At 41.4% G+C, this 21,489-nt stretch overlaps 1 protein-coding gene across 2 annotated transcripts in view; it reads right to left on the bottom strand.

Moving 5' to 3' along the window:
• Nucleotides 1–3,031: 3,031 nt before the first annotated feature.
• Nucleotides 3,032–21,489, bottom strand: part of ITGA2 (integrin subunit alpha 2) — a 67,669-nt gene continuing 49,211 nt past the window's right edge. Inside the window, exons 19-30 of one of the 2 annotated variants that reach the window (XM_048502614.1) lie at nucleotides 21,164–21,246; nucleotides 19,829–19,970; nucleotides 18,315–18,392; nucleotides 17,435–17,511; nucleotides 17,218–17,301; nucleotides 15,579–15,681; nucleotides 14,976–15,086; nucleotides 14,529–14,633; nucleotides 12,712–12,825; nucleotides 11,440–11,529; nucleotides 6,406–6,522; nucleotides 3,032–4,090 (exon numbers count right to left, since the gene is read on the bottom strand). In XM_048502614.1, coding sequence (XP_048358571.1) covers nucleotides 4,001–4,090; nucleotides 6,406–6,522; nucleotides 11,440–11,529; nucleotides 12,712–12,825; nucleotides 14,529–14,633; nucleotides 14,976–15,086; nucleotides 15,579–15,681; nucleotides 17,218–17,301; nucleotides 17,435–17,511; nucleotides 18,315–18,392; nucleotides 19,829–19,970; nucleotides 21,164–21,246 — 1,194 coding nt within the window. In that variant the 3' untranslated portion in view covers nucleotides 3,032–4,000. Of the gene's footprint in view, nucleotides 4,091–6,405; nucleotides 6,523–11,439; nucleotides 11,530–12,272; nucleotides 12,826–14,528; nucleotides 14,634–14,975; nucleotides 15,087–15,578; nucleotides 15,682–17,217; nucleotides 17,302–17,434; nucleotides 17,512–18,314; nucleotides 18,393–19,828; nucleotides 19,971–21,163; nucleotides 21,247–21,489 lie in introns of those variants that run through there. The other variant, XR_007244979.1, reaches the window with a different exon arrangement.

Genomic DNA, 21,489 nt, shown 5'->3' with positions numbered 1-21,489 from the left:
AAGTCCTTTGGCTGCAGGTTTTCGGTAATTTTTATGCTTATGCCAAGTGAAGTAATGCTCTCCTTTGGAAGAAAGTAATGCTCTCATTTGGAAGAAAATAGTTAGTTTGGCCTCTTAACAACCATCCTGCCAGAGCTTCCAGGCTCTCACAAATGTCCTTTTGCTCTCTACATTGCTTGGGGGAAATCATGTGGTTTCCTGCATAATGGGTAATTTTAAAAAATCTATTTTAAAAGCTGTTTTCAAGTATTGCAATTTCAAATACTGTAGCTGTTCAATCTATTAGTTGGCAAAGTTTTCTTTCAGGGACAATGCAAATATAAAGAAAGTTAGATTTTTGGGATCCTGGGTTCCAAAACCTTTAGATTAAAATTGGTCAGACATGAATTGTCCTTAGAAAAAAAGAAATGGTGGATTTGCCCATGAGAAGACAGGAACTTGAGAACACAAACTACACATCCTTGGGTTCCTTTAACTCCTAGTTAACAGTAAAGTAGTGGTACGTCTGCCTCATCTTTTAGTAATCAGCCACCCTCCACACTGTGCCATGTGGAGAAAACACATGAACATAAGAACAAGCCAGCTGGATCAGACCAGAGTCCATCTAGTCCAGCATTCTGCTACTCGCAGCGGCCCACCAGGTGCCTTTGGGAGCTCACATGCAGGATGTGAAAGCAATGGCCTTCTGCGGCTGTTGCTCCCGATCACCTGGTCTGTTAAGGCATTTGCAATCTCAGATCAAGGAGGATCAAGATTGGTAGCCATAGATCGACTTCTCCTCCATAAATCTGTCCAAGCCCCTTTTAAAGCTATCCAGGTTAGTGGCCAGCATCACCACCTCCTGTGGCAGCATATTCCAAACACCAGTCACGTGTTGCGTGAAGAAGTGTTTCCTTTTATTAGTCCTAATTCTTCCCCCCAGCATTTTCAATGAATGCCCCCTGGTTCTAGTATTGTGAGAAAGAGAGAAAAATTTCTCTCTGTCAACATGCCTCTGAAGATTCCAGCCAGAGATGCAGGTCAAACATTAGGAACACAAAAGACCATGGACACACAGGCCAGAAAACCCACAACAGCCGGCTACCCTGATTCTTTCTTGGCATTTAACATTGCTTCAAATCCCATCTTATTAAGATAGTGCTTTTTGAGAAACTTCTAATTCCTAAATACAATTTTAAATGCCTTTTTAAAATAAAAGTACACAAGCTATGGATGCTACAGAACTACATATTTATATCACGTCTTCAGCAGGACTGTATAGGTCGTACCCATTGAAAAGTGCAATAATAGAAACATCAGTTGAAGAAAATGATCCGTGTGGCATTGTGGCCTAGTGGAATATGTGAAAAGAAACCCACCTGCATTCACATACCAGGGTTGCAAACTGTATAGCTTTTGTCAGGACGGTCTTGACAACAGTCGGACTATCATTAATCACAAACAAATTATGACAACAGGAGTGGATGATACCAATTAAGTTACAGATGCATTTTTGTGAGTCACAACAGGTTATCTATTGATGACAAACCAGGTACGTAGGTTTGCATTACAACTCAGCAACAATAGAACAGTGCGTCAGTTCAGTTATACTTGGACATAGCAAAAGGCTGCTATGCAGATGTATAGCCGGTTGCTTACCCCTCCCCATTCCACCCAGTAGCCAAGGCTACTGCCAAAGAATTATGTTAAGCCTCAGGAACAAGGCCTTGAGCATCCACTGAGCAAGCAACCAGAGCAACATATGTCTCTATACTCTTTTTAATGAAAAGATGACAGTAAATTTGTATATTAATCCACCATTTCCTTGACCTTCATTGTAGTAGAACGCTCTGCAGGGATCCTGATGCTGAACTAAAATAATCTGTTGGAAGATCACTGCGCAGAAAAGCAGTAACATACAGATTAAAAGGATTAAACAGAATAGTTTATTGGAGAACTACATTTAGGATAGGAAAGAGGGGGACAGAGATAGCTTGCTGCTACCTTGCTAACTGGGGAGAAAGGCTGTACTCAACTTCCAAGAAGCAGGATGTTAGACCTAAAAGTAACCGTCTAAGGACAGACAGGAAGTGACACATGAAGGATGGAGGGAGTCTTTAACCTTAAAGCCCTACCTAGATGGCCACGTGCCTGCCCCCTGCTGGGTCTTTTTCTCAGTTCCTTTGCATGATAGACATTGCTCTTCCAACAGTTACAGCCTTCTGAGCTCATTTCAGTCAATGGGCTTAGTATGACACACCTAGATTAAGAATTGCATTGTATGTTGCCTGTCCTTGTACACAGATGCTGCCCAGGTTCATCCAGGTGGAGGATCTTGCTGTGATCCTCTGGAGCAGTGGTTCTCAACCTTCCTAATGCCATGACTCTTTAATACAGTTCCTCACGTTGTCGTGACCCCCAACCCTAACATTTATCAATTTTACAGATGGAGAACACTGATGCAGAGAGTCTTAGGCGACCCCTGTGAAAGGTTCATTTGACCCCCAAAGGGGTCGCGACCCACAGGTTGAGAACCGCTGCTCTGGAGGATCTGGCTGTGACCCATTCAGGGATGACTCAAGTCACATCCACAGCCATTCTAGTAGCTTATGGTTCAAGATGGGCCAGAAAGTACCATCCAGAGGTCTCTACCAGCCCACTAACACACAAAATACATTTTAATGTATAGCATTTCAGGATACAGAAAGTATCAAATCATTGCATATATTAACCTCAACCCCCCCCCCCCCCCCCCAAAAAAAAAAAAAAAACATTTAGGAAATCAGTCCTATAAAATGGAAAAATTCTGAACCAGGCTTAGCCTGAGCAGTCACCTCTAAGAGGAAGAAGAGGAGTTGGAATTTATATTCCACTTTTCTCAATCATAAAAAGTCTCAAAGTGGTTTACAAATTCCTTCCCTTCCTCACCCCACAACAGACAGCATGGGAAGTAGAGAGAGTTCTGAGAGGACTGTGACTAGTCCAAGATCACCCAGCAACCTTCACGTGGAAGACCAAGGAAACAAACCTGGTTCACCAAATTAGAATCCGCTGCTCATGCGAAGGTGTGAAGAATTAAACCCGGTTCTCCAGATTACAGTCCACGGCTATTAACCACTACTACGCCATGCTGGCTCTCAAATAATGACTTCAATGGGTGAAAGCAGAGGTTTGATTAATTTACCCCCAGGACCTTTACTGGACACCCTCAGTCAGCTGCACAACAGCCTGTATTGGCTTTCATAATGGAGTCTGGCCCTTTCTTCTCCCTGCCCATATCCTGTGAGGTGAGGTGGGCTCTCTGCTGAGCGTAACCTGCATGCTGTTTGGCATACAAAATGCCAAGTTGTGACAATCTCTAGGACATATTATGAAAAGATCGCATTAGGTTTTTACATAAAATATGTTGGCTTATAGGACATTACAGCCACAATGCGACCTATTGTTTGGTCAAGCCAACAGTGACATTTTATCACCCCCACTCCAAATATCTGTACTGCTCAACATCTCAAACTGTCTTTTAAGATAGAAAGATTTTCAATAACAGAATACAGTACAGGAAGGTAAAGGAGATGAAGGTGCTGCAGTCTTCCTAGATGGGCACATGTAAACCTTGTTGCGTACCCAAATTATCTGTTTGAAATACACAGTGCATCTTTCCACACAGCACAAGCAATTAGACCACGAATGATACAAATCACCACAGCTTTTGTGACACAGTTCAGGATTTGTGCCTCTGGTCCTGCCAATTTGGAAAGGCTTATAATAAAATTCAAACGGGCTAAGAATTTTTTTTTAAACCCCTGTAAACAAAACCCCAAACTGACCAGCAGCTATTTATAAAAAGGAAACAGTCCTGTGTAAAATATTTTCATCTATAAAAAAGCATAAGACATTTTCATTATTAGAAAAAACAAGAGAGGAGTAATCCTTTACAGTAATGCAAAGGCTGAACTCGTGTCACCAGAAGCATTGTTCATGGCTCAGTAGGTTGGTGTGCATAGCCTTGGTACTGTTAAGTTCATTCCGTCTCCTTAGTGAGTTCAGTAGCTTCATCCACATCTTCCGCATCCTTTGCCATTTTTTCGTATTTTCTTTTGAAAAAGCCAAGCTGTAAAAAGTTTTCAGAAGTGTTCTTAGTGCCATAATGACGTGCTACAAAGGGTTCCTAGATCAAATCCCCAACATCTTCATCTAAATCACAGGTGTCAAACCCGTGGCCCTCCAGATGTTATGGACTACAGTTCCCATCATCCCCTGCCAGCATAATGCTGGCAGGGGATGATGGGAACTGTACTCTATAACATGGGCACATGTAAACCTTGATGCGTATCCAAATGATCTGTTTGAAATACACAGTGCATCTGGCATAATGTTGGCAGGGGGTGATGGGAACTATAGTCCATAACATCTGGAGGGCCGTGAGTTTGACACCTATGACTGCCCAGAGCCCCTTGGCGATGGGGCGGTCTACAAATCTAAACAATAAATAAATAAATGGTCTCAGGAAAGGCCTTACTGTCCTAGAGATTCTGCTCGGCCATTGTCCATCGGAGGAGACAATAGACAGGGCCAAAGTACTTATTCAAGTATAAAGTGATGGTGGAAAGTGCCGTCAAGTCACAGTTGACTTATGGCAACCCTGTAGAGGATTCAAGGCAAGAAATGTTGGGACCTGTTGCCTGCCTCTGAGAGGGCTGAGAGAGTTCTGGTTTGTTCAAGGTCACCCAGCAGGCTTCATGTGGAGGAGCAGCAAGTCAAACCCAGTTCTCCAGATTAAAGTCCGTTGCTCTTAACTGCTATACTACACTGGCCACCCAAGTTTAAGGCAGCTTCATTTTTCATAATATCAGGCTTTGAATTTGAAGAATATCCTTGCATCCTTCCCACCCAGGATGAATGTTCTTATATATCAGGGGTGGCCAACTTATGGCACTCCAGATGTTCATGGACTGCAATTCCCATCAGCCCCTGACAGCATGGTCAATTGGCCATGCTGTCAGGGGCTGATGGGAATTGTAGTCCATGAACATCTGGAGTGCCATAGGTTGGCCATCCCTGTTATATAATGTTAACTATTTATGTTTTAGGATGTTTTACTTTTTACTTTCTTTGTGTAAATCACTTGGAGAACATTTGGAGGGAACACAACCCAGTCAGAAATTTCCTGCTTTATGTCTTAAATACATTGATCTGGAGGATAACAATTGAATTACTACTGAGCATTAATCCCAAAACCGACGTCAATGTGGCAATGACTGCGTGTATAACATGAACAGCATGTCTCCATTATTAGTCAGAACCAAAAAAATAAAAGGTCCAACTGATTCGTTACAAGTGCTATTGATACACTGGTGAAAACTAAACATCAGGTTTATGTCCCAGATGACTTTCTTGTACTTCGTGATGTCTCATAGCTACAATAGGAGCAATAATAGCCCAGACTAGCCTGATTTCATCAGAGCTCAGAAGCTAAGCAGGGTTGGTACTTGGGTGGGAGACCATCAAGGAGGGTAGGGTTGCTGGGCAGAGGAAAGCAATGGCAAACCAGCTCAGCTCGTCAGATGCCTTGAAAACTTCATAAAGTGCCCACTTCATGGGGTTGCCATGGGTCAGTTACAATTCCACTGCACACTTTATCTGCACGTGGCTACTGAAAAGTCCTTCCAGAGGGACAGAATCAGTGAGGGAAACATTAGGAGAAACACCTTTGTTGAGTATTTGTTTCCCCCTCCTACTGAAGGTAAAAAGGTTAGAAGCTGCCAAAGGGCAAAATCTGATTGATTGGTTCTCAGCCTGGTTTGCAATCCTGTGCCTGTGTGTGAGCCAGTCACTGAGTCCAGAACTGGTCTGCAGTTTTATTTGTTGAAGAAATAGAAAGGTTTGAGTTTATACTCCACCTTTCTCACCTCTAAAGAGACCCAAAGGGGCCTACAAGTGCCTTTCCCCTTCATCTCTCCACAACAGACCCCTTGTGAGGTAGACGTGGCTGAGAGAGTTCTGAACGAACTGTGACCAGCCCAAGGTCACCAGCAGGAATGTAGGCATGGGTCAACAAATCTGGTTCACTAGATAAGAGTCCACCACTCATGTGGAGGGGTGGGGAATCAAACCCGGTTCTCCAGATTGGAGTCCACTGATCTTAATCGCGACACCACGTTGGCTCTCACATTGGATTGTTTATTAATCCACTTGAGGAGGTAAGTGGGGTACAAATCTTTAAATAAATAAGTAAATAGGAGCAGCAGTGGCATAGTGGCTAAGGAACAGGTGTACTCTAATCTGGAGGAACTGTGTTTGATTCCCCGTTCTGCCGCTTGAGCTGTGGAGGCTTATCTGGGGAATTCAGATTAGACTGTGCACTCCCAACACATGCCAGCTGCGTGATCTTGGGCTAGCCAAGCTAAAGTCCAAATATTTACTTACTTTCCATAAAGCAGCAACCAGTGCTATCAACAAAAGGAGACCTGCCAAGATGCTTCCTATCACAACACCAATTGGGACTTCTGCTTTTGCATCAGGCTTTATTATTGTCACTGGAATCTGAAAGAAACAACATCATTTGTTACAAAACAGAAAGTGATGTTTATTATATGACCTCACTTGGAATACTGTGTCCAGTTCTGGGCACCACAATTCAAGAAGAATATTGACAAGCTGGTGCGTGTCCAGAGGAAGGCAACCAAAATGGTAAAAGGTCTGGAATCCATGCCCTACGAGGACAGACTTAAGGGTCTCGGTATGTTTACTCTGGAGAAGAGAAGGTTAAGGGGTCACAGGAAAGCCATGTTTAAATATTTGAAGGGGTATCATGTTGAAGAGGGAGCAAGTTTGTTTTCGGCTGCCCCAGAGACTAGGACAAGGAGTACTAGATTCAAAGTACAAGAAAATAGATTCCACCTAAACATTAGGAAGAACTTCCTGTTCAACAGGAACACACTGCCTTGGAGGGTGGCGGAGTCTTCTTCTTGGAAAATTTTAAGCAGAGGCTGGATCGCCATCTGTTGAGAGAGCTTTGTGTGTTCCTGAATGGCAGGGGTTGGACTGGATGGCCTTTGTGGTCTCTTCCAACTCTATGATTCTATTAAAGCAGTATTTGCTATCTACATGCAAACCATGTGCGTTGGGAGAAAGCTACGTGATGATTAACACAGTCCTATGGTGCCTAAGGCTAATTCTTTGCCTTGGATCCAGAAAGCCTGGAACGAATGGATAAGATCAAGACAGCGCCTTCGGTAGACAAAAGGCATTTCCATTTGTATCAGGAAGGCTTCTGAATCCCATACTACACTGAAGAATTCACTGACCCATAATAGTAGCTCTTCCGGGAATGCAGAGGGAAGGAAGCTGCAATAAAAGAATCAAATTCTGCAAACAGGACTCTGCTCACGATTCTTGGGAACAAGTAGCTTTTTAATGTCCTTTATTTGAAGATTGCAGAATTTGGAAGGACTCTTACAACTAACTTACTCTGTAGTTGAGTTCTTACACATAGCTATGGTGCCCATAGGCTGGAAAATCTGAAGTGGGTGCTGAAATGAAAGAACTGCCCCTTTCTGTTCTCTCCCAAATAGTAAAAAATTCACTGAGGCACTGGCCAATTTTTCATGAATCTGATTAGAAATACAGATGTGCCTGCTGGCTTTCGAAGATATTTAGACCTTTTCAAAATATATCAAAGCCCTAAATGAGCAATGAACATTTGGAAGAACATTTTCTTTTCAAGTGCAAGATGTGTAAAGAGTTGCAATGAAACTGATGTAATTTAAATTCATGACTTGTGGGAGCTCCACCCTGAAACCACTCAGATATTTGAGACTTTATTCCTGGAATTCATTTTTATTGTTCTGGTTGGAGTGTGGATATATCTATACATTTCAACATGGCTGACATCCACATACTTTGTAACGGAACCACTGTGGTAATGATTTTAGCAGGTGGATCAGTTTCCAAATGACAGCTTTCTCTGACAAGGTAGGAGAAAATTTATATCCAAATTTCCTTTACTTAGTGACTACATTTTTAAAGTCTAATCATGGAGCAATTACATTGAACAAAATTAGCTTAAATTACATAACTTGATAGTACAGTTTGTTTCTGCATATGGAAGAAAAAATGGCCACAATCATAGACACGTTATGTATTTCCCTTCCTAGTCTGTATAGTAGAAGACCTCAGAGATCAACAGGTAAGAACATTGCTAGCTGGTCTTTCCTTTGACCTAGTCATAGTGGAATAGCTGCTGCAGAAGAGCTCCTTATCATAAAATTTGCTTACTCTCTTTTCCTAAGTTCATTATGCAGACTATATCAGGGAGGATTGTATTTTTTTTTAAAAAATACTGTGGCCAGCTGCAGTTTGCAAAGTATTTATTGTGCTGCTGGTCGCAGCTACTGAAAAGCGCCATCCCTCCCCCCTGTGACCGGTCGACCTACCGTCTCTGCGGCCGTCCGGTGCGTCGCCGAGGCCTGGGGACATGCCCCCCCTGCTCTGCGACGCTGGAGCGGTCGCACAGGGCAGGGGGCGTGTCCCCTGGCCTCGGCGATGCACCGGACAGCCGCAGAGACAGTAGGTCAACCGGGCACGGCGCAGCAATTAGTAAACTGAAAGATGGGGTGTAAATATTTTTGGCACATAGCAATGAAACATTAAAACTGCAGGTAGCTGTGTTGATGGCATCAGAAGCTACAGCAGTAAAGCACAGGGCTCTTGGTAGGACCCCAAAGTAGTCACCAAATTTTCAAAAGATTTGCACACTTTAAAGTTTACTCACTGCCTCCTGGCTTCTAGTTGTTCCTAAGTAAGAGCAAATGCTGCTGTTGCGACAGAAAGATCCCTTCGGGGATTGGGCGGTATATAAGATTTTTTTTTATTTTTTTAAAATAAACTTTATTGAAAATTTAAAAGAAGTTACAAAATTAAAAAGTATATAAGATTGATAAATAAATAAATAAATAAAAGCTAGGCCCACTTTGATAGAATGACGTGTAAGCATTATGGAAGTGATACCTATTCCCAGCTCTGAGATGTGATGAATCGTTATGTTCAGGGCAGTACACTTTTGCATTTAAGATCTTGGGGATTATCAACACTGACACTGAAGAAACTGACACTGTTAAAGATTTTCTATTCCTTATCTCAATCATCAACCAAGAGAGACTACAACCAAGAAATCAGAAAAAGACTGAGAGTGTTGGAGCTCCCATACTTTTTCCACCACAGGAAGAAAAGTAGCTGCAGAGAAAAGTTTGACATGGAACGATGCGTCTTGGGTGAAATAGTTCCTTCCCTTGGATTTTCACAATTGCAATCAAATTCACATTTATCTATGACTTCACAACAGTTAAAAAACTGTAAAACCACAGATGTATCCTCACATCTCTTGTATCTACTTGGTGCAAAATGACAATCATTGCAGTATTAGATGCTGATGATTGGTGCAGACCTCTAAAACTTTCATGACCAATCCAAAATGCTATGATTGTAATCAGGGCTGGTGTCAGCATAGCCTGAAGTGGGTAAGGTGCATGGGTGCTGAAGATCCATGGGTGCTGCCTTCCTACTTACACATCCTCTGATACCTGGACTCATTCCCTGCTTATGAGTGCTTTGTTACTTGTGCTCCCAACTTTGCATGCTGCTCAACATTGCTGGAGAAGGACTTGTGAGAGTTGCACAAAGCACCAGCATTCCTGTGGCACTGGCATTCCTGGCTGCACCCAACACCATCCAGGAAAGGACGTGCAGACAATGGTGGGCAGCTATTACTGCAGGTGATAGGAGAGCTTGCACATGGGCAGGAGAATGCTGTGCAAGTGAGAGGGGACGCTGGGGTGGATGGGCAAGAAAAGGGCCCGGTGGTAGGCATAGGGAGTCTCTGGGCATTCTCTGCCCCAGGGCCCCCAAACCTGGAATGGGCCTTAGTTGTAATTATGCAAACTTGTGTGAAGTTTCCTTATTCTGAGTCAGGTCCAGCTAGTCCAGCACTGTCTTCTCTAACAGTGTCAGGCAAAGACTGACTCTCCAAAGTCTCAGGCAAAGACTAAACTTAGAATTTTCAATTATTTATTTCTGCATTTCCACACTGCAAGTGGAATCCTATATTTGAAGACCAAAACTCTCAACAATGGTAAGATTGTTTTTCTGAAAAAAAATCATGCCAAGATAAACTTACAAACTAAAAAAAATATAAACCTATCCAACTCCAATTGTCTTTAGTCAACAGTGAAAGTTTTCCTGAAAATCCCTGGCTGTTTCCACACAGGCAAGCAAGCGTGGGTGCACTGACATAATTGTAGTTGGTGCACCCCCTGGGGCCGTTCGCATGCCATTTTGCAAATGGCCCCGGTGCCCCAGCAGCCTGCGGGGCTGCCTTCACATGGGGCACGCCGCTTTCCCCCCCCCCTCTTACCTCCTCTCGGCTGCCGTTGCTGTAGAGAGGCCAGGAAACACGCCCCTGTAGCCATGGTGATGCCTGTAGGGATGGAGGCCAGGAGGTGTGTCCCCTGGCTTCTCTACAGGGATGGCAGCCGAGAGGATGTAAGAGGGGGAAAAAAGTAGTGTGGGGAAAACTCCGCCTTCCACCCGCTGCTGTTTGCATGGCAGCAGGTGGAAGACGCTGCTTTTTAAAAAACTCGCTCACTGAGTGAGTTTTGAAAACAGCGTTTTCGCACCGCTTGAGGGGGGCGAGCACAGTGCTGCTGCAATGTAGCAGCACCAGCTGTGTGAACAGCGCCCCAGGGATGGTGTTTTTACTGTCCCTAGGGTGCTGTTTTCTGCCCGTGCAGAAACAGCCCATGTTTTAACCAGACACAGAAGTGGCAACTGAGAGTGTTTCCAGTGGAAGTGTGTTCCAAAGCCTGGACAGTATTACAGAGAAAGTGTGACTTCATGTCCACAAGATCTGACCCAGTACGGAAGGTTCTATGGAAGGGGATGTCTCATATTTTTCCAGGCATTAACCTACTACTTCTATCCAGAGGTAGACTTTGTTTAGGGTAAAGTCAATACTGTGGGAACTGAACTCGCATATCCGTTTTTTTCAAGCAGCCTTCTTTTTCACAGGACACTTAATGTGTACAGCCACCTTCCTTAGCTAAGGTTTGGAAGTTTCTGATTTCTTATACTTCTTTTTTTGGGTAAATATTAATGCTTACTGGAGCCACTTGGTACAAAGCTGGTTAAATAAAAGTATTCTGGGGAGTTTTACATTTCCTTCCAACCAAATTTTGGCATGTGAAATTAGCTGAAATGTTCATGGTAATCCTTGGCAGGTCAATCTGTTCACTTTCCAATAATTTAAAAACCCAAATGATAAATTTTATACATGCAACTAACAGCAATTTAACATTTTTATAAGGAGAAGATATAGTGTTGTGGCATGCCATGTGGTTTTTTTAACAGCGATAAAAACTATGAAATAGCATAGTAAGATTGGAGACATAAAACAGTCCTACTCACAGATAAATTATTCTCTTCATCCACAAATATATCTGAGTCATATGTATCAATCTGTGCACTTGGAGATAATTGTAACATCTGGAAATTTGACTATAATAGAAAAAATGGCAATCTACAATCAGAAACCATCTTTAATTAGTTACATGCATATCTCTCCCATCCTTCTATTCCACTGGATTTCAAATAGTTGCCTGTCTTTATTGTTCCGTTATAAAATCCATAACATATAATACATACAACCAACAATACAACTGACAACTAGCCAAAAACCCAGTTAAATGCTAAGAATGCCAACATTTCAAACATTAATAAAAACTATTACTAGAGCCAATAAAACTACAATTCACCAACTGCATGAGCAATGGTTATAAAATAAGGATATACAACAAAACCCAGAAAAATAAAAATGTGGGACCCAGTGGATTTTGTTTAGGAGAACATCTATTAATTAAGCACAGTCACAATTATTCTGGATATAGACAACTAGAGCCAACTCTAGTTCTAAAATAGAGAACTGACTTGCTAACTGGTAGCAATTAAGACATTATACAAAAATAATGTCTATTTTTTAAATGAAGACACCACAGTGCTATATTGGTTCACCTTAGGAGCCAGTTTTAATGCTAATATAGTACCCTGCAGGGATTAACTGGTAATTAAAGTGCTCCCTTCTACCTGTTCTGGAACTACCAAAGCTGATTACAGAAAGTGGTTGAAAGGGAGGTCTATGACAATGGTTCTCAACCTTCCTAATACCACGACCCTTTAATACAGTTCCTCACGTTGTGGTGAACCCCAACCATAAAATTGGTATATATAAAATATAAAAAGACCGTTTTCTGATGGTCTTAGGCGACCCCTGTGAAAGGGTCGTTCAGCCCCCAAAGGGGTCGTGACCCCCAGAACCACTGGTCTATGAGGAACCTCTGGAGATCTGATGGGTATGGGCTTGAGCTCCCTGACAGAGGAATATGATGTACAGTGATGGATGGAATAAAAGTATAGTAACAACCAGTCCAAAGACAGCATTGTGTGGCCTTTGTTCATTTTATGCGAAGTGTGTTGCACACTTCTGTCTTTAGCAGTTCAATAGGTTGGTTACAATTTTACACAGTTCATAAGTTGAATTACTTCTAAGTCAGCATGTGTGACAATAGTTTCAATCCAGCATTTATGCCAGAAGGCATGATGAAGAAATTTCTTTGCTGTTTTATTTCAAAAATATTAAATATTCAGGAATTGGTCACTCATTAAAACATGGATGTTACTCACAGCTGCAAACGTCCCATTCCAGATTCTGGTAGAAATATTAACATAATACTCAGCTTTCAGTGCAAGGTCCTTTAACTTGCATGAAATTGTTTCGCACATGATATTCTTGCAGTTCTTTCAGAAAATGAGATAAGATAATAATTTAGAACAGAAACACATCTTCTCATTACTTGAAGAATGTTCAGTATGGTAATTAACATTAGGGCATTCATAGTTTCTAGCTAAAACTTACTGCACAATTCCAGCTAGGCCTGCTCATCATCAGAACAGCCCTACTAAATTAGATGATTGATCTAGTTTACAGCATTCTGTTTCACACAGATGAACCAGAAGACCCACATCAGGGATACTTCGTTATAGTTCTGCCTTGCGTCTAAAGGAGTATGCTGTAGGGCACAGAAATTTATACTGGAATAACATTTTGTTATGCTTTTAAGGCCACAAGTATCGTGTTTAATTTTGCTGCAACAGACCAAACCCTTTGAAATTCCCAGCAACTGTCATTTAGATGTATGCTACCTCTGAACATGAGAGTCTTATATAGTAAGAATGTACATTTGGATATATCCAGTTCAAATATATATCAGAAAAAAACCCATGTAAAACACACACACAGGAAAAATGTGCACAGGAAACGCCACACTGATGTGAATGCTCACAAGAAAAGTGTGTACACAGAAAAATCTCCACATGAAGAATTGCCACTATGGAGAGTTGTCCACATGGAAAAACACCGATATATTTAATTGATATTTGAATGTGATTAAATAATATTTAAATATTCATACATATTTGGGTTCAGGAGGTGCTGGTAATGGCTGAGGTAGTGCGATTGATGTAGTTACCTGACAGAAAAAAGTGATGCCTGTTTGCTTGATTGGGCTAATGTTTTCTTGATGGCCCTCTACTGATGTGAGGAGAAATCACCCTGGATATTTATTATATCAGGATTTAGATAATATGTTTAAAATCAAAGCAAAAACTAAAGCTCCATCAGGTCCTGATCCCCAAAATTCAGGAGTTGGAATTCTCATTTAGCCAGGATGATGGGCCTCTAACTTGACACAGATGACAGGCCGAAGTGGATCTCCTCTTAGAGAGAATTCAGAATCTCCAGTTGGTGCAGAACACAGCAGCCCAGTTTCTATTGGCCACCAGGTGGAACATGAATGTCACACTCATTCTGCAGACACTCCTTGGTTTACCGATCAGTCACCGAGTTCAATTCAAGGTTTTGATTATCACCTACAAAAACTTTAATGGCCTTGGACCCCCTTACATGTAGAACCACTTCTTCTGCTGCGCTCCAATGTGACATTTTCACTAAGCCAAGCAAAGCCATCTGAAAGGGCCATCTTGCAAAAAGGTAAGATCAACAGTGGCCCATTCATATGCATTCTCAGTAGTGACTCCCACCTTCTGGCACAGCTTGCCTGAGGAAGTCTACCATTTTTCAGAATTGTGTAATTACTAGTCCTACTGCACTGGTTGTCTGGGTGCACTGTTTATGTCCTGAAATCTGCCTCGAGTCTCAGCTGGAAATGAAGACTACAGAGTAAGTAAATGAATCATGCAAAATGACCCAATTTTCCTAGTGAATATTCATCAGTGAATTCCAGCCCTTAAGAGACAGGAGCCCAACAGCAATCAGATCTGCTTGCTAATTTGAAAAAAAAAAAAAAGGGGGGGGGGTATTTGCATGCCTCATGCTATACAATACATGGCACATTCAGGCAGATCACACTATAGTTAATAATTCACTGAGTTACAAAGCAGGAGCTAAACAAATAGATTCCGAAGTTGTAAACTAAACCCACCAGCTCTTTCATGGCTTTGAAGTTTTCTTTCTGGAATGACACATCATAGGGTCGCTCGCCTATTCTAAATGGATTTATCTGTGCATCACAGGTGATGCCGCTGCCCTAGAAAGATTATGCAAAATAAATATAAAGGAGCAGAAGGAATTTTTGTACAAGTTACTACCGAACATATACACATACTATGATCCACAGAATGCGTTAGAAAAATATTTGACGTTCATGTATTCAAACCAGTATTACAAATAAATGAAAGAAGCATACTGATCCAGGACCAACAGAAACTGTCCCTGTTCTGCAGTCTCTAATGCATTATGGGAAGTTACGTCACAAGCAGCGCAGCCTCAGTCACATCATTATCAGTTCTTGATGCACTGTTTTGGTCTCATGCTGTGTACACTGTGTATGTTGTAAATGATAAGTGATGTTGGTAAACCATGGTTTCACCTGACTGGAATGCACTGCCGTCACATACATCAATGGATTGTTCCCTTCAGTTTGTTTTGGAATATGGATTTTCAAAGACGCCGTATTTACTGGAATACTTCCTCTCGTGACCTGAAAAACACAAGAGACATTTAACTAGATAAACGCTGAATTTTTAAGAAGAGAACACACACATTAGAATCTGCTGCACAGCCCTGCGGCGGCTGAACCTGGAAGTGGATGTTGCCAGGAACTATGCTGGCATCCAAGCAAATGCTGGGGGTGGGCCAGAAGGCATTTCTGGGGGTTAAGTTGACTTTCGTCAGCTTCCACTGGTGTTCCAGCCTCGGAATGCAACCCTCCGAGCCCACCACAGAAGTGTGGCATAAGCCCGTTTCCCCAATGGGGCAATTCAGGCGGCAGGAGGGTTTAAAAAAATTTCCTCCTTTCCATGCCAGAGTTTGACATCTGTGCTCTAGGGCAACTGGTCGGTAATCATATGAAAGAGGTTCCTGGATTTGATGGACCACTGTGCGGTCCTGAAGAGCTCTTCTTCTTTTCTCTAAACAAACCAATCAGGTAAATAAATCATGTATTCAGGAAACAGAGGAACCGTTTACTAACCTTGACGGAAAAATTAAATGCTGGTCCAATTTCATCATAATTGTTCACAGTGGAAGGAACACTATGATTGGAATATACCTCGTAAAAATTCATGCTGGTAACCCTGAACAAAAGCAGAAGTATTATGTTATTAGCATCATACTAATACTTAGAAGTTTAATTTTAAAATCACATTGATGGATTCCGCACAGCATATGTATAATGGTTGCAGTTGTCGTCAAGGAACTCGTTTTCTTTTTCCCATTTGCATGTGTGCTCTTCACCTATTTCAGGTAGTGATTGGAGCCCATGGAAACAACCCAGGTTGCTTTCATGCTTTCGCATGGAGAAGCGTTTCTTTTTAAATTTCTTGCAATATGCACAGCTATGCAAGCATGTAGAAATGAACCCTCGGAGCCATGCTGATCATCCCATAATACATTCAGCTGCATCTGCGTAGCTGCACATGTGCAACACACAAAAGAAAAAGAGACCTTCCTGCAACAGCTAGGCAGTAACAAATGTGTTGCTGTAAATCAGTCATACTCGCTGCCACGGGGAGAAAAGGTGCTTGGGGGACTTTGCACCCTGTGAGGCTCTCAGAGAATCTGCCCACAACCTAATGGGCGGCCTGCGCAGGATGGCAGGCAGTGGTGTGGATCTTAAAGTGAACAGCAGGAAGGGAGGGAAATAAAGTGCCTCCTGCCTGTCGTGTTCACGCGAGAGCTCCTCCAACCTGGGCTTGTGCAAAAGGATCACTGGTTTAGCGATCTTCGAAATCACGTGTTGAGGGGAATAAGATGGGCCAAACTCATTTTGTGCAAAGTCCCTCCCCCAGATAAAAAAACCCAGTTTATATAACATCCGACACCTGTTATATTTTGCCTGTGTGGAACCCACCAGTGTTGAAGTCAATGTCCAAAACATGACAGGTGTTTTGGGTGCTGTGTGGTTTCCGGGCTGTATGGCCGTGTTCTAGCAGCATTCTCTCCTGACGTTTCGCCTGCGTCTGTGGCTGGCATCTTCAGATGATCCTCTGAAGATGCCAGCCACAGGCAAGCCAACGTCGGGAAAACGTAGAATGCTTCCATAACCTTGAAACTTTAACATGCATGCTAAAGTGATAACCTCGAAACGATGAAAGTAGCGTCGACAATACATGACAGGTGTTGTTCCCTTGCAAATGCTGACATTCCCATGAGATTGGTGAATGCTCCAACATTTTCCTGACTTTTCAAACAGATTCAACTGGAATGCTTACAGTAACACTGATGTTGGTATAAGCAGTTCATAACTGTCAATAGTTGTTTTTTTAATGTCAAGAAATTGTGAATTTTTTAAATGTTCAGTGAGCCAGTGGCATAAGAGTTCCTGTGACGAAGCAGTTACAGAGCAGGACTAAGCCTGGATAGTCTCATTTACCTCACAAAGTTGCTGTGAGGATAAAATGGGTGATGGGAAAATTACAAATGCCTTGGAGAAAAGAAAAGATACATTCTATCCCTTCCTCAAAACTAAAATCCTGAGTAACTCCAACAACTGTATGAATTATACCCAAGATTTTTGCTTCAAGTTAATGAGTCAAAGTTATTTTCTGCACCCAGATGTTCATGCACCCTGACAGAATCACTGCAGAAGATCTCGGATAATTTAGGTTTACCTTGATAGGCGAAGTTCTGCATCATAACGCAGTGGAACCGTGACGTTAATCTGATTGTCTGTATCATCCTCTTCAACGCTGGCACTATATATGTCAAGCAGAAATGTATATTCTTAAAATGCTTTAATGAAACAACTGCATTTACACACCCAGCTTGGTAGTAACAGTTAGCTGTTGCTACGAGCTGCAGAAAACACATGAAAATATTATAGCTTACCTCAATGCTTGAAAATGTAGAACTGCCAGATTCTGAAGACTTTTCAAATTGAAGTCAAAATTAATATCAAATGATACCTATGCATAACAGAAATGCAATATTAAGATAATACAAGCAAAGTTACATCATTTGTCATTATAATCACAGCTTCTTTCAACCCTTATATACTAGCCTGAGCTTATGAAAGATGCTGAACATCAAACCACACTGGATTTTGCTTTCTGTGAGTCCCAAGCACAAGAGTTTGAACATCCAGTTTTTTTCTTCTCCTTAATAGAAATAAAATCTGACAGAATCCCACATAAAGAGGCAGAGGATGAACTCAGTAAGCTGCCTTATACTGAATCAGACCATTTGGTCTATTGAAGATTGGTAGTATTGCCTGCTCTGACTGGCAGTGCTTCTCCAAGATGTTTCCTATCACCTATTAACTGCACATGTCAGAGATTGAATAGGGGACCTTCTGCATGCAAGACAGATGTTCTACCATGTTCTGCCACATCCCCTTTTCATTGACACAAATGTTATACTTCTATCTTCCTATATTGGAACATGAATCTACATGATGACTATGGCATGAAATATGATTCAAATATGAAATATAAGAACATAAGAACTAGCCTGCTGGATCAGACCAGAGTCCATCTAGTCCAGCACTCTGCTACTCCAGTGGCCCACCAGGTGCCTTTGGGAGCTCACATGCAGGATGTGAAAGCAATGGCCTTCTGCTGCTGCTGCTCCTGAGCACCTGGTCTGCTAAGGCATTTGCAATCTGAGATCAAGGAGGATCAAGATTGGTAGCTATAGATCGACTTCTCCTCCATAAATCTGTCCAAGCCCTTTTTAAAGCTATCCAGGTTATATGAAATATAAGAAATACCTGTTGCCCTTCTTTAAAAACAGGATAGCTGATCTGGCAGATAGTGCTCACCCGACATGAAACTTCAGTACCATTAACCTAAAGGTAATACATAAACATCTGTACATATTGAACTATATTACAAAATCGAAGACTGCTTACATGATGATCTTTAAGGAAAGTTCATATGGCAACAATACTTGAAAGATGGTCTTGAATGTATCACATACTTGTTAGATTTGGTTCATATAGACAGCTTTAACAAATACCCTCAAATCTGTTTCAAACAAGTTAGAAGAATACTTCCTGGATGTTTATCAAACAAGAGAAACTACTGCAATGAGGAAAATGTGCGACAATAGGTAGGATACAGGGAAATGGACCCCACTAAAGAATTTCCTGATACTTTCCTATCCTTTATCATACAAACCAATGTATGTTTACCAATACAAGTAGATATGCCAAAGATCTATGCAAAAGTGGATGCTTTAGCACATGGGATGATGTACTTTCCTAATTACAGCTTCATTTCTATTCCCATACAAACCAAAACAGTCAAGTAGCTTGCATGAGATGAAGGGCAAGAAGAAGAATTGATAAAACCCACTGGAAATGAGGAGTCACAGGGCCCCCTATCATATACACTGTCTGGTGGAACAAGCACATTTCCTCCAAAACACTTCCTTGCGGCAGCTCCAGTCATCCCAACCAGCTCCAATCAGCACTTTGCACTGTTCCAAATTGGGCTCATGATGCAGAAAGACTGAAATTATGGTTAAGTTCTTCTAGGAGTATTAAAGGCATCTCATGGTACATAAAATTTATGTTATTTAAGCTGATATATATCAGCTCTTGCAATGAGAAACAGAGATTTACCTACTAAAAAATCGTAAAGGCAAAGGCAGTTACCATGGGGTGATGTCACATTACAGCCTTTGCTAGGCAGACTTTTGCCGACCTTGGAAGAATGGAAAGTTGAGTCAACCTTGAGCTGCCTACTTGAAACTAACTTCTGTTGGGATCGAACTCAGGTCGTCAGCAGAGCTTTGAATGCAGTACTGCAGTTTGCCACTCTGCCACAGGGCTCTTTTATCTACTAAAGGCAGGTGCAAGCCAGAAACAGTAAGATGTGGTTCATACTTAAAAGCAAAACCAGAGTGAATGAGACCTGGACATAGGTAGGGAATTTCTTGCTGTTCCCATCACATACAGAATTTCCTTTTTTTTAACTTTCTATATGGAGCACACAGGAGGGAAACAGAAAAGAAACCCTTGCATGATGCTATATATATGTCGAACCAATGTGACCTGTATTTATCTACTTATGTGATACATGCAACTGAACCATAAATATCTGACAACTTAATTCTACATGCATAATCTCTGTTGAAATTAACAGGAGCAATACAATAGCAAATTTGTAATTAATGCTAGTTAACTCGAGGGACCACGTACTTAAGAGAAATGGTTAATCTTGCAAAAAATTTCAAATGCCAGTGTTAGCAGGAACAAAAGAAAAATCAAAACAAACATACAGGCGCAGAAGACGAAGCAAAAAACAAGTTTTCTGAAAAAGCAATTTGAATTCTGGTGTTGTACGCATTTTCTTTCTTGTTTCTCAGTTTCACAGTGAATGTTAATCTTTTGTTCTTACTGCTGACAATAAAATGTTCTTTGCTGTTACAAGGAAGAAAAGAAAAATACTGTTCATATGGTCTGCAGTTTAACTTCAGGCTAGTGAAAGAGAACCACATGCACTAAAACAAAAAGCCAGGACTGAATCCAGCATGCAGTTAAAAGACTCAAGTCTCATGAAATCAGTGGGCCTTGAGCATACTTCATTCACAGCTTGGTGACACCTTTGATTTATCTCTATCTGAAATGTCTGCTTGCATTCATTCCAGTGACTGGTTCATCATTTATTCTGAAGGATCATGCATGCAAGAACAGTACTGACAATCACTCATATTTTGTAACAACACGGCACTCTTCGGTCCAATACTCCAGTCTAAGCCACTGACTGGAGTTAACACTGCCTAGGATTGCATTGTACATAACATACATTTTAAAAAGCCATTTCATTGGTGGTTAACAATATTGAATTGATGACCAACCCACGGTCAACCATTAAAAGCACATACATTTGCCAACTTCGAGGTGGGGCCATGGGTTCTTCTAGTGGAAATGGCACCTTTGCAAGGCAGGCACTATGGCATTGAATCCTTGCTGAGCTCCTGAGGCATCCCCCACCCAAATCTCCAGATACTTCTCAAGCCTGATGCTCACAAACTCTGAATCTCTGCACAACTTCTTAGTTCACTGCAAACAATATTCAAATCTGGTCACTATAGTTTGTACAAAGTTCAGCGTGACTCAGATCAGAAATGGTAACAATGTTTGGAAGCAGACTGCACAATTCTCGTGTAATGGAAAATGACTGTTTATTGTGAAGGAAGTAGAGGGAAGAGGTGGTAAATGTGTGTTTCAGCTTTGAGAATTTGTGTAGTGGTTAGAGTCCTGGACTAAGATTTGGGAGATCTCTGCTTTGGCATAGAAACTTGCTGAGAGATCTTAAACCAACAACACCATTTGGCCTAGTTTCCCTCACAGATGAAGGTGGGCAGAATGGTTTAAGCCATTTTGGGTATCCATTGGGATAAACGGTAAGGTATAAATGAAGTAAAAATGATAAATGAATAATATGTGAAATAAGATTCTGCATCAGTGTGCAAACTGTGCCAAAATAATTGAAACCAAATGAAATCATAGCAAAAACATTAGACATGTATTTTCTCCTTAATTTCTGTTGCTAACCAAAGTTAGAATAGTTGACCCCTATTTAAGAGAACTGAATAAACATCCCATCTTACTCATTATTTGTTTTCTGTTGAACCTCAAGAACAAGGTCAGCACTGCAGATGTCGTCTTCACCACAATCTTTAACAAATGGGATCTACAAAAATAAAAATAATAAATAAAAAGCTTTGCTCCTTCTAACATAGAATCTGACTTCTTAAAAATATCAGAAAAGGGGTACCAGTGGTGTTGCCTGTAATCAAAACAAACAAAATACAAAAGTGTGGCGTGCTTAACTGTTGTACAAATATATTTCAATTTTCTGTGACTTTCAGGGGTCTATAAATATTGGCTTGGGATACTAGTCTCCTTTTATTTGTGTTTGCCACCAACTATTCTG

The sequence above is a fragment of the Sphaerodactylus townsendi genome, linkage group LG07, assembly GCF_021028975.2.
Source record: "Sphaerodactylus townsendi isolate TG3544 linkage group LG07, MPM_Stown_v2.3, whole genome shotgun sequence".
Taxonomy (NCBI): Eukaryota; Metazoa; Chordata; class Lepidosauria; order Squamata; family Sphaerodactylidae; genus Sphaerodactylus; species Sphaerodactylus townsendi.
This window is presented reverse-complemented; position numbering and strand designations above follow the sequence as displayed.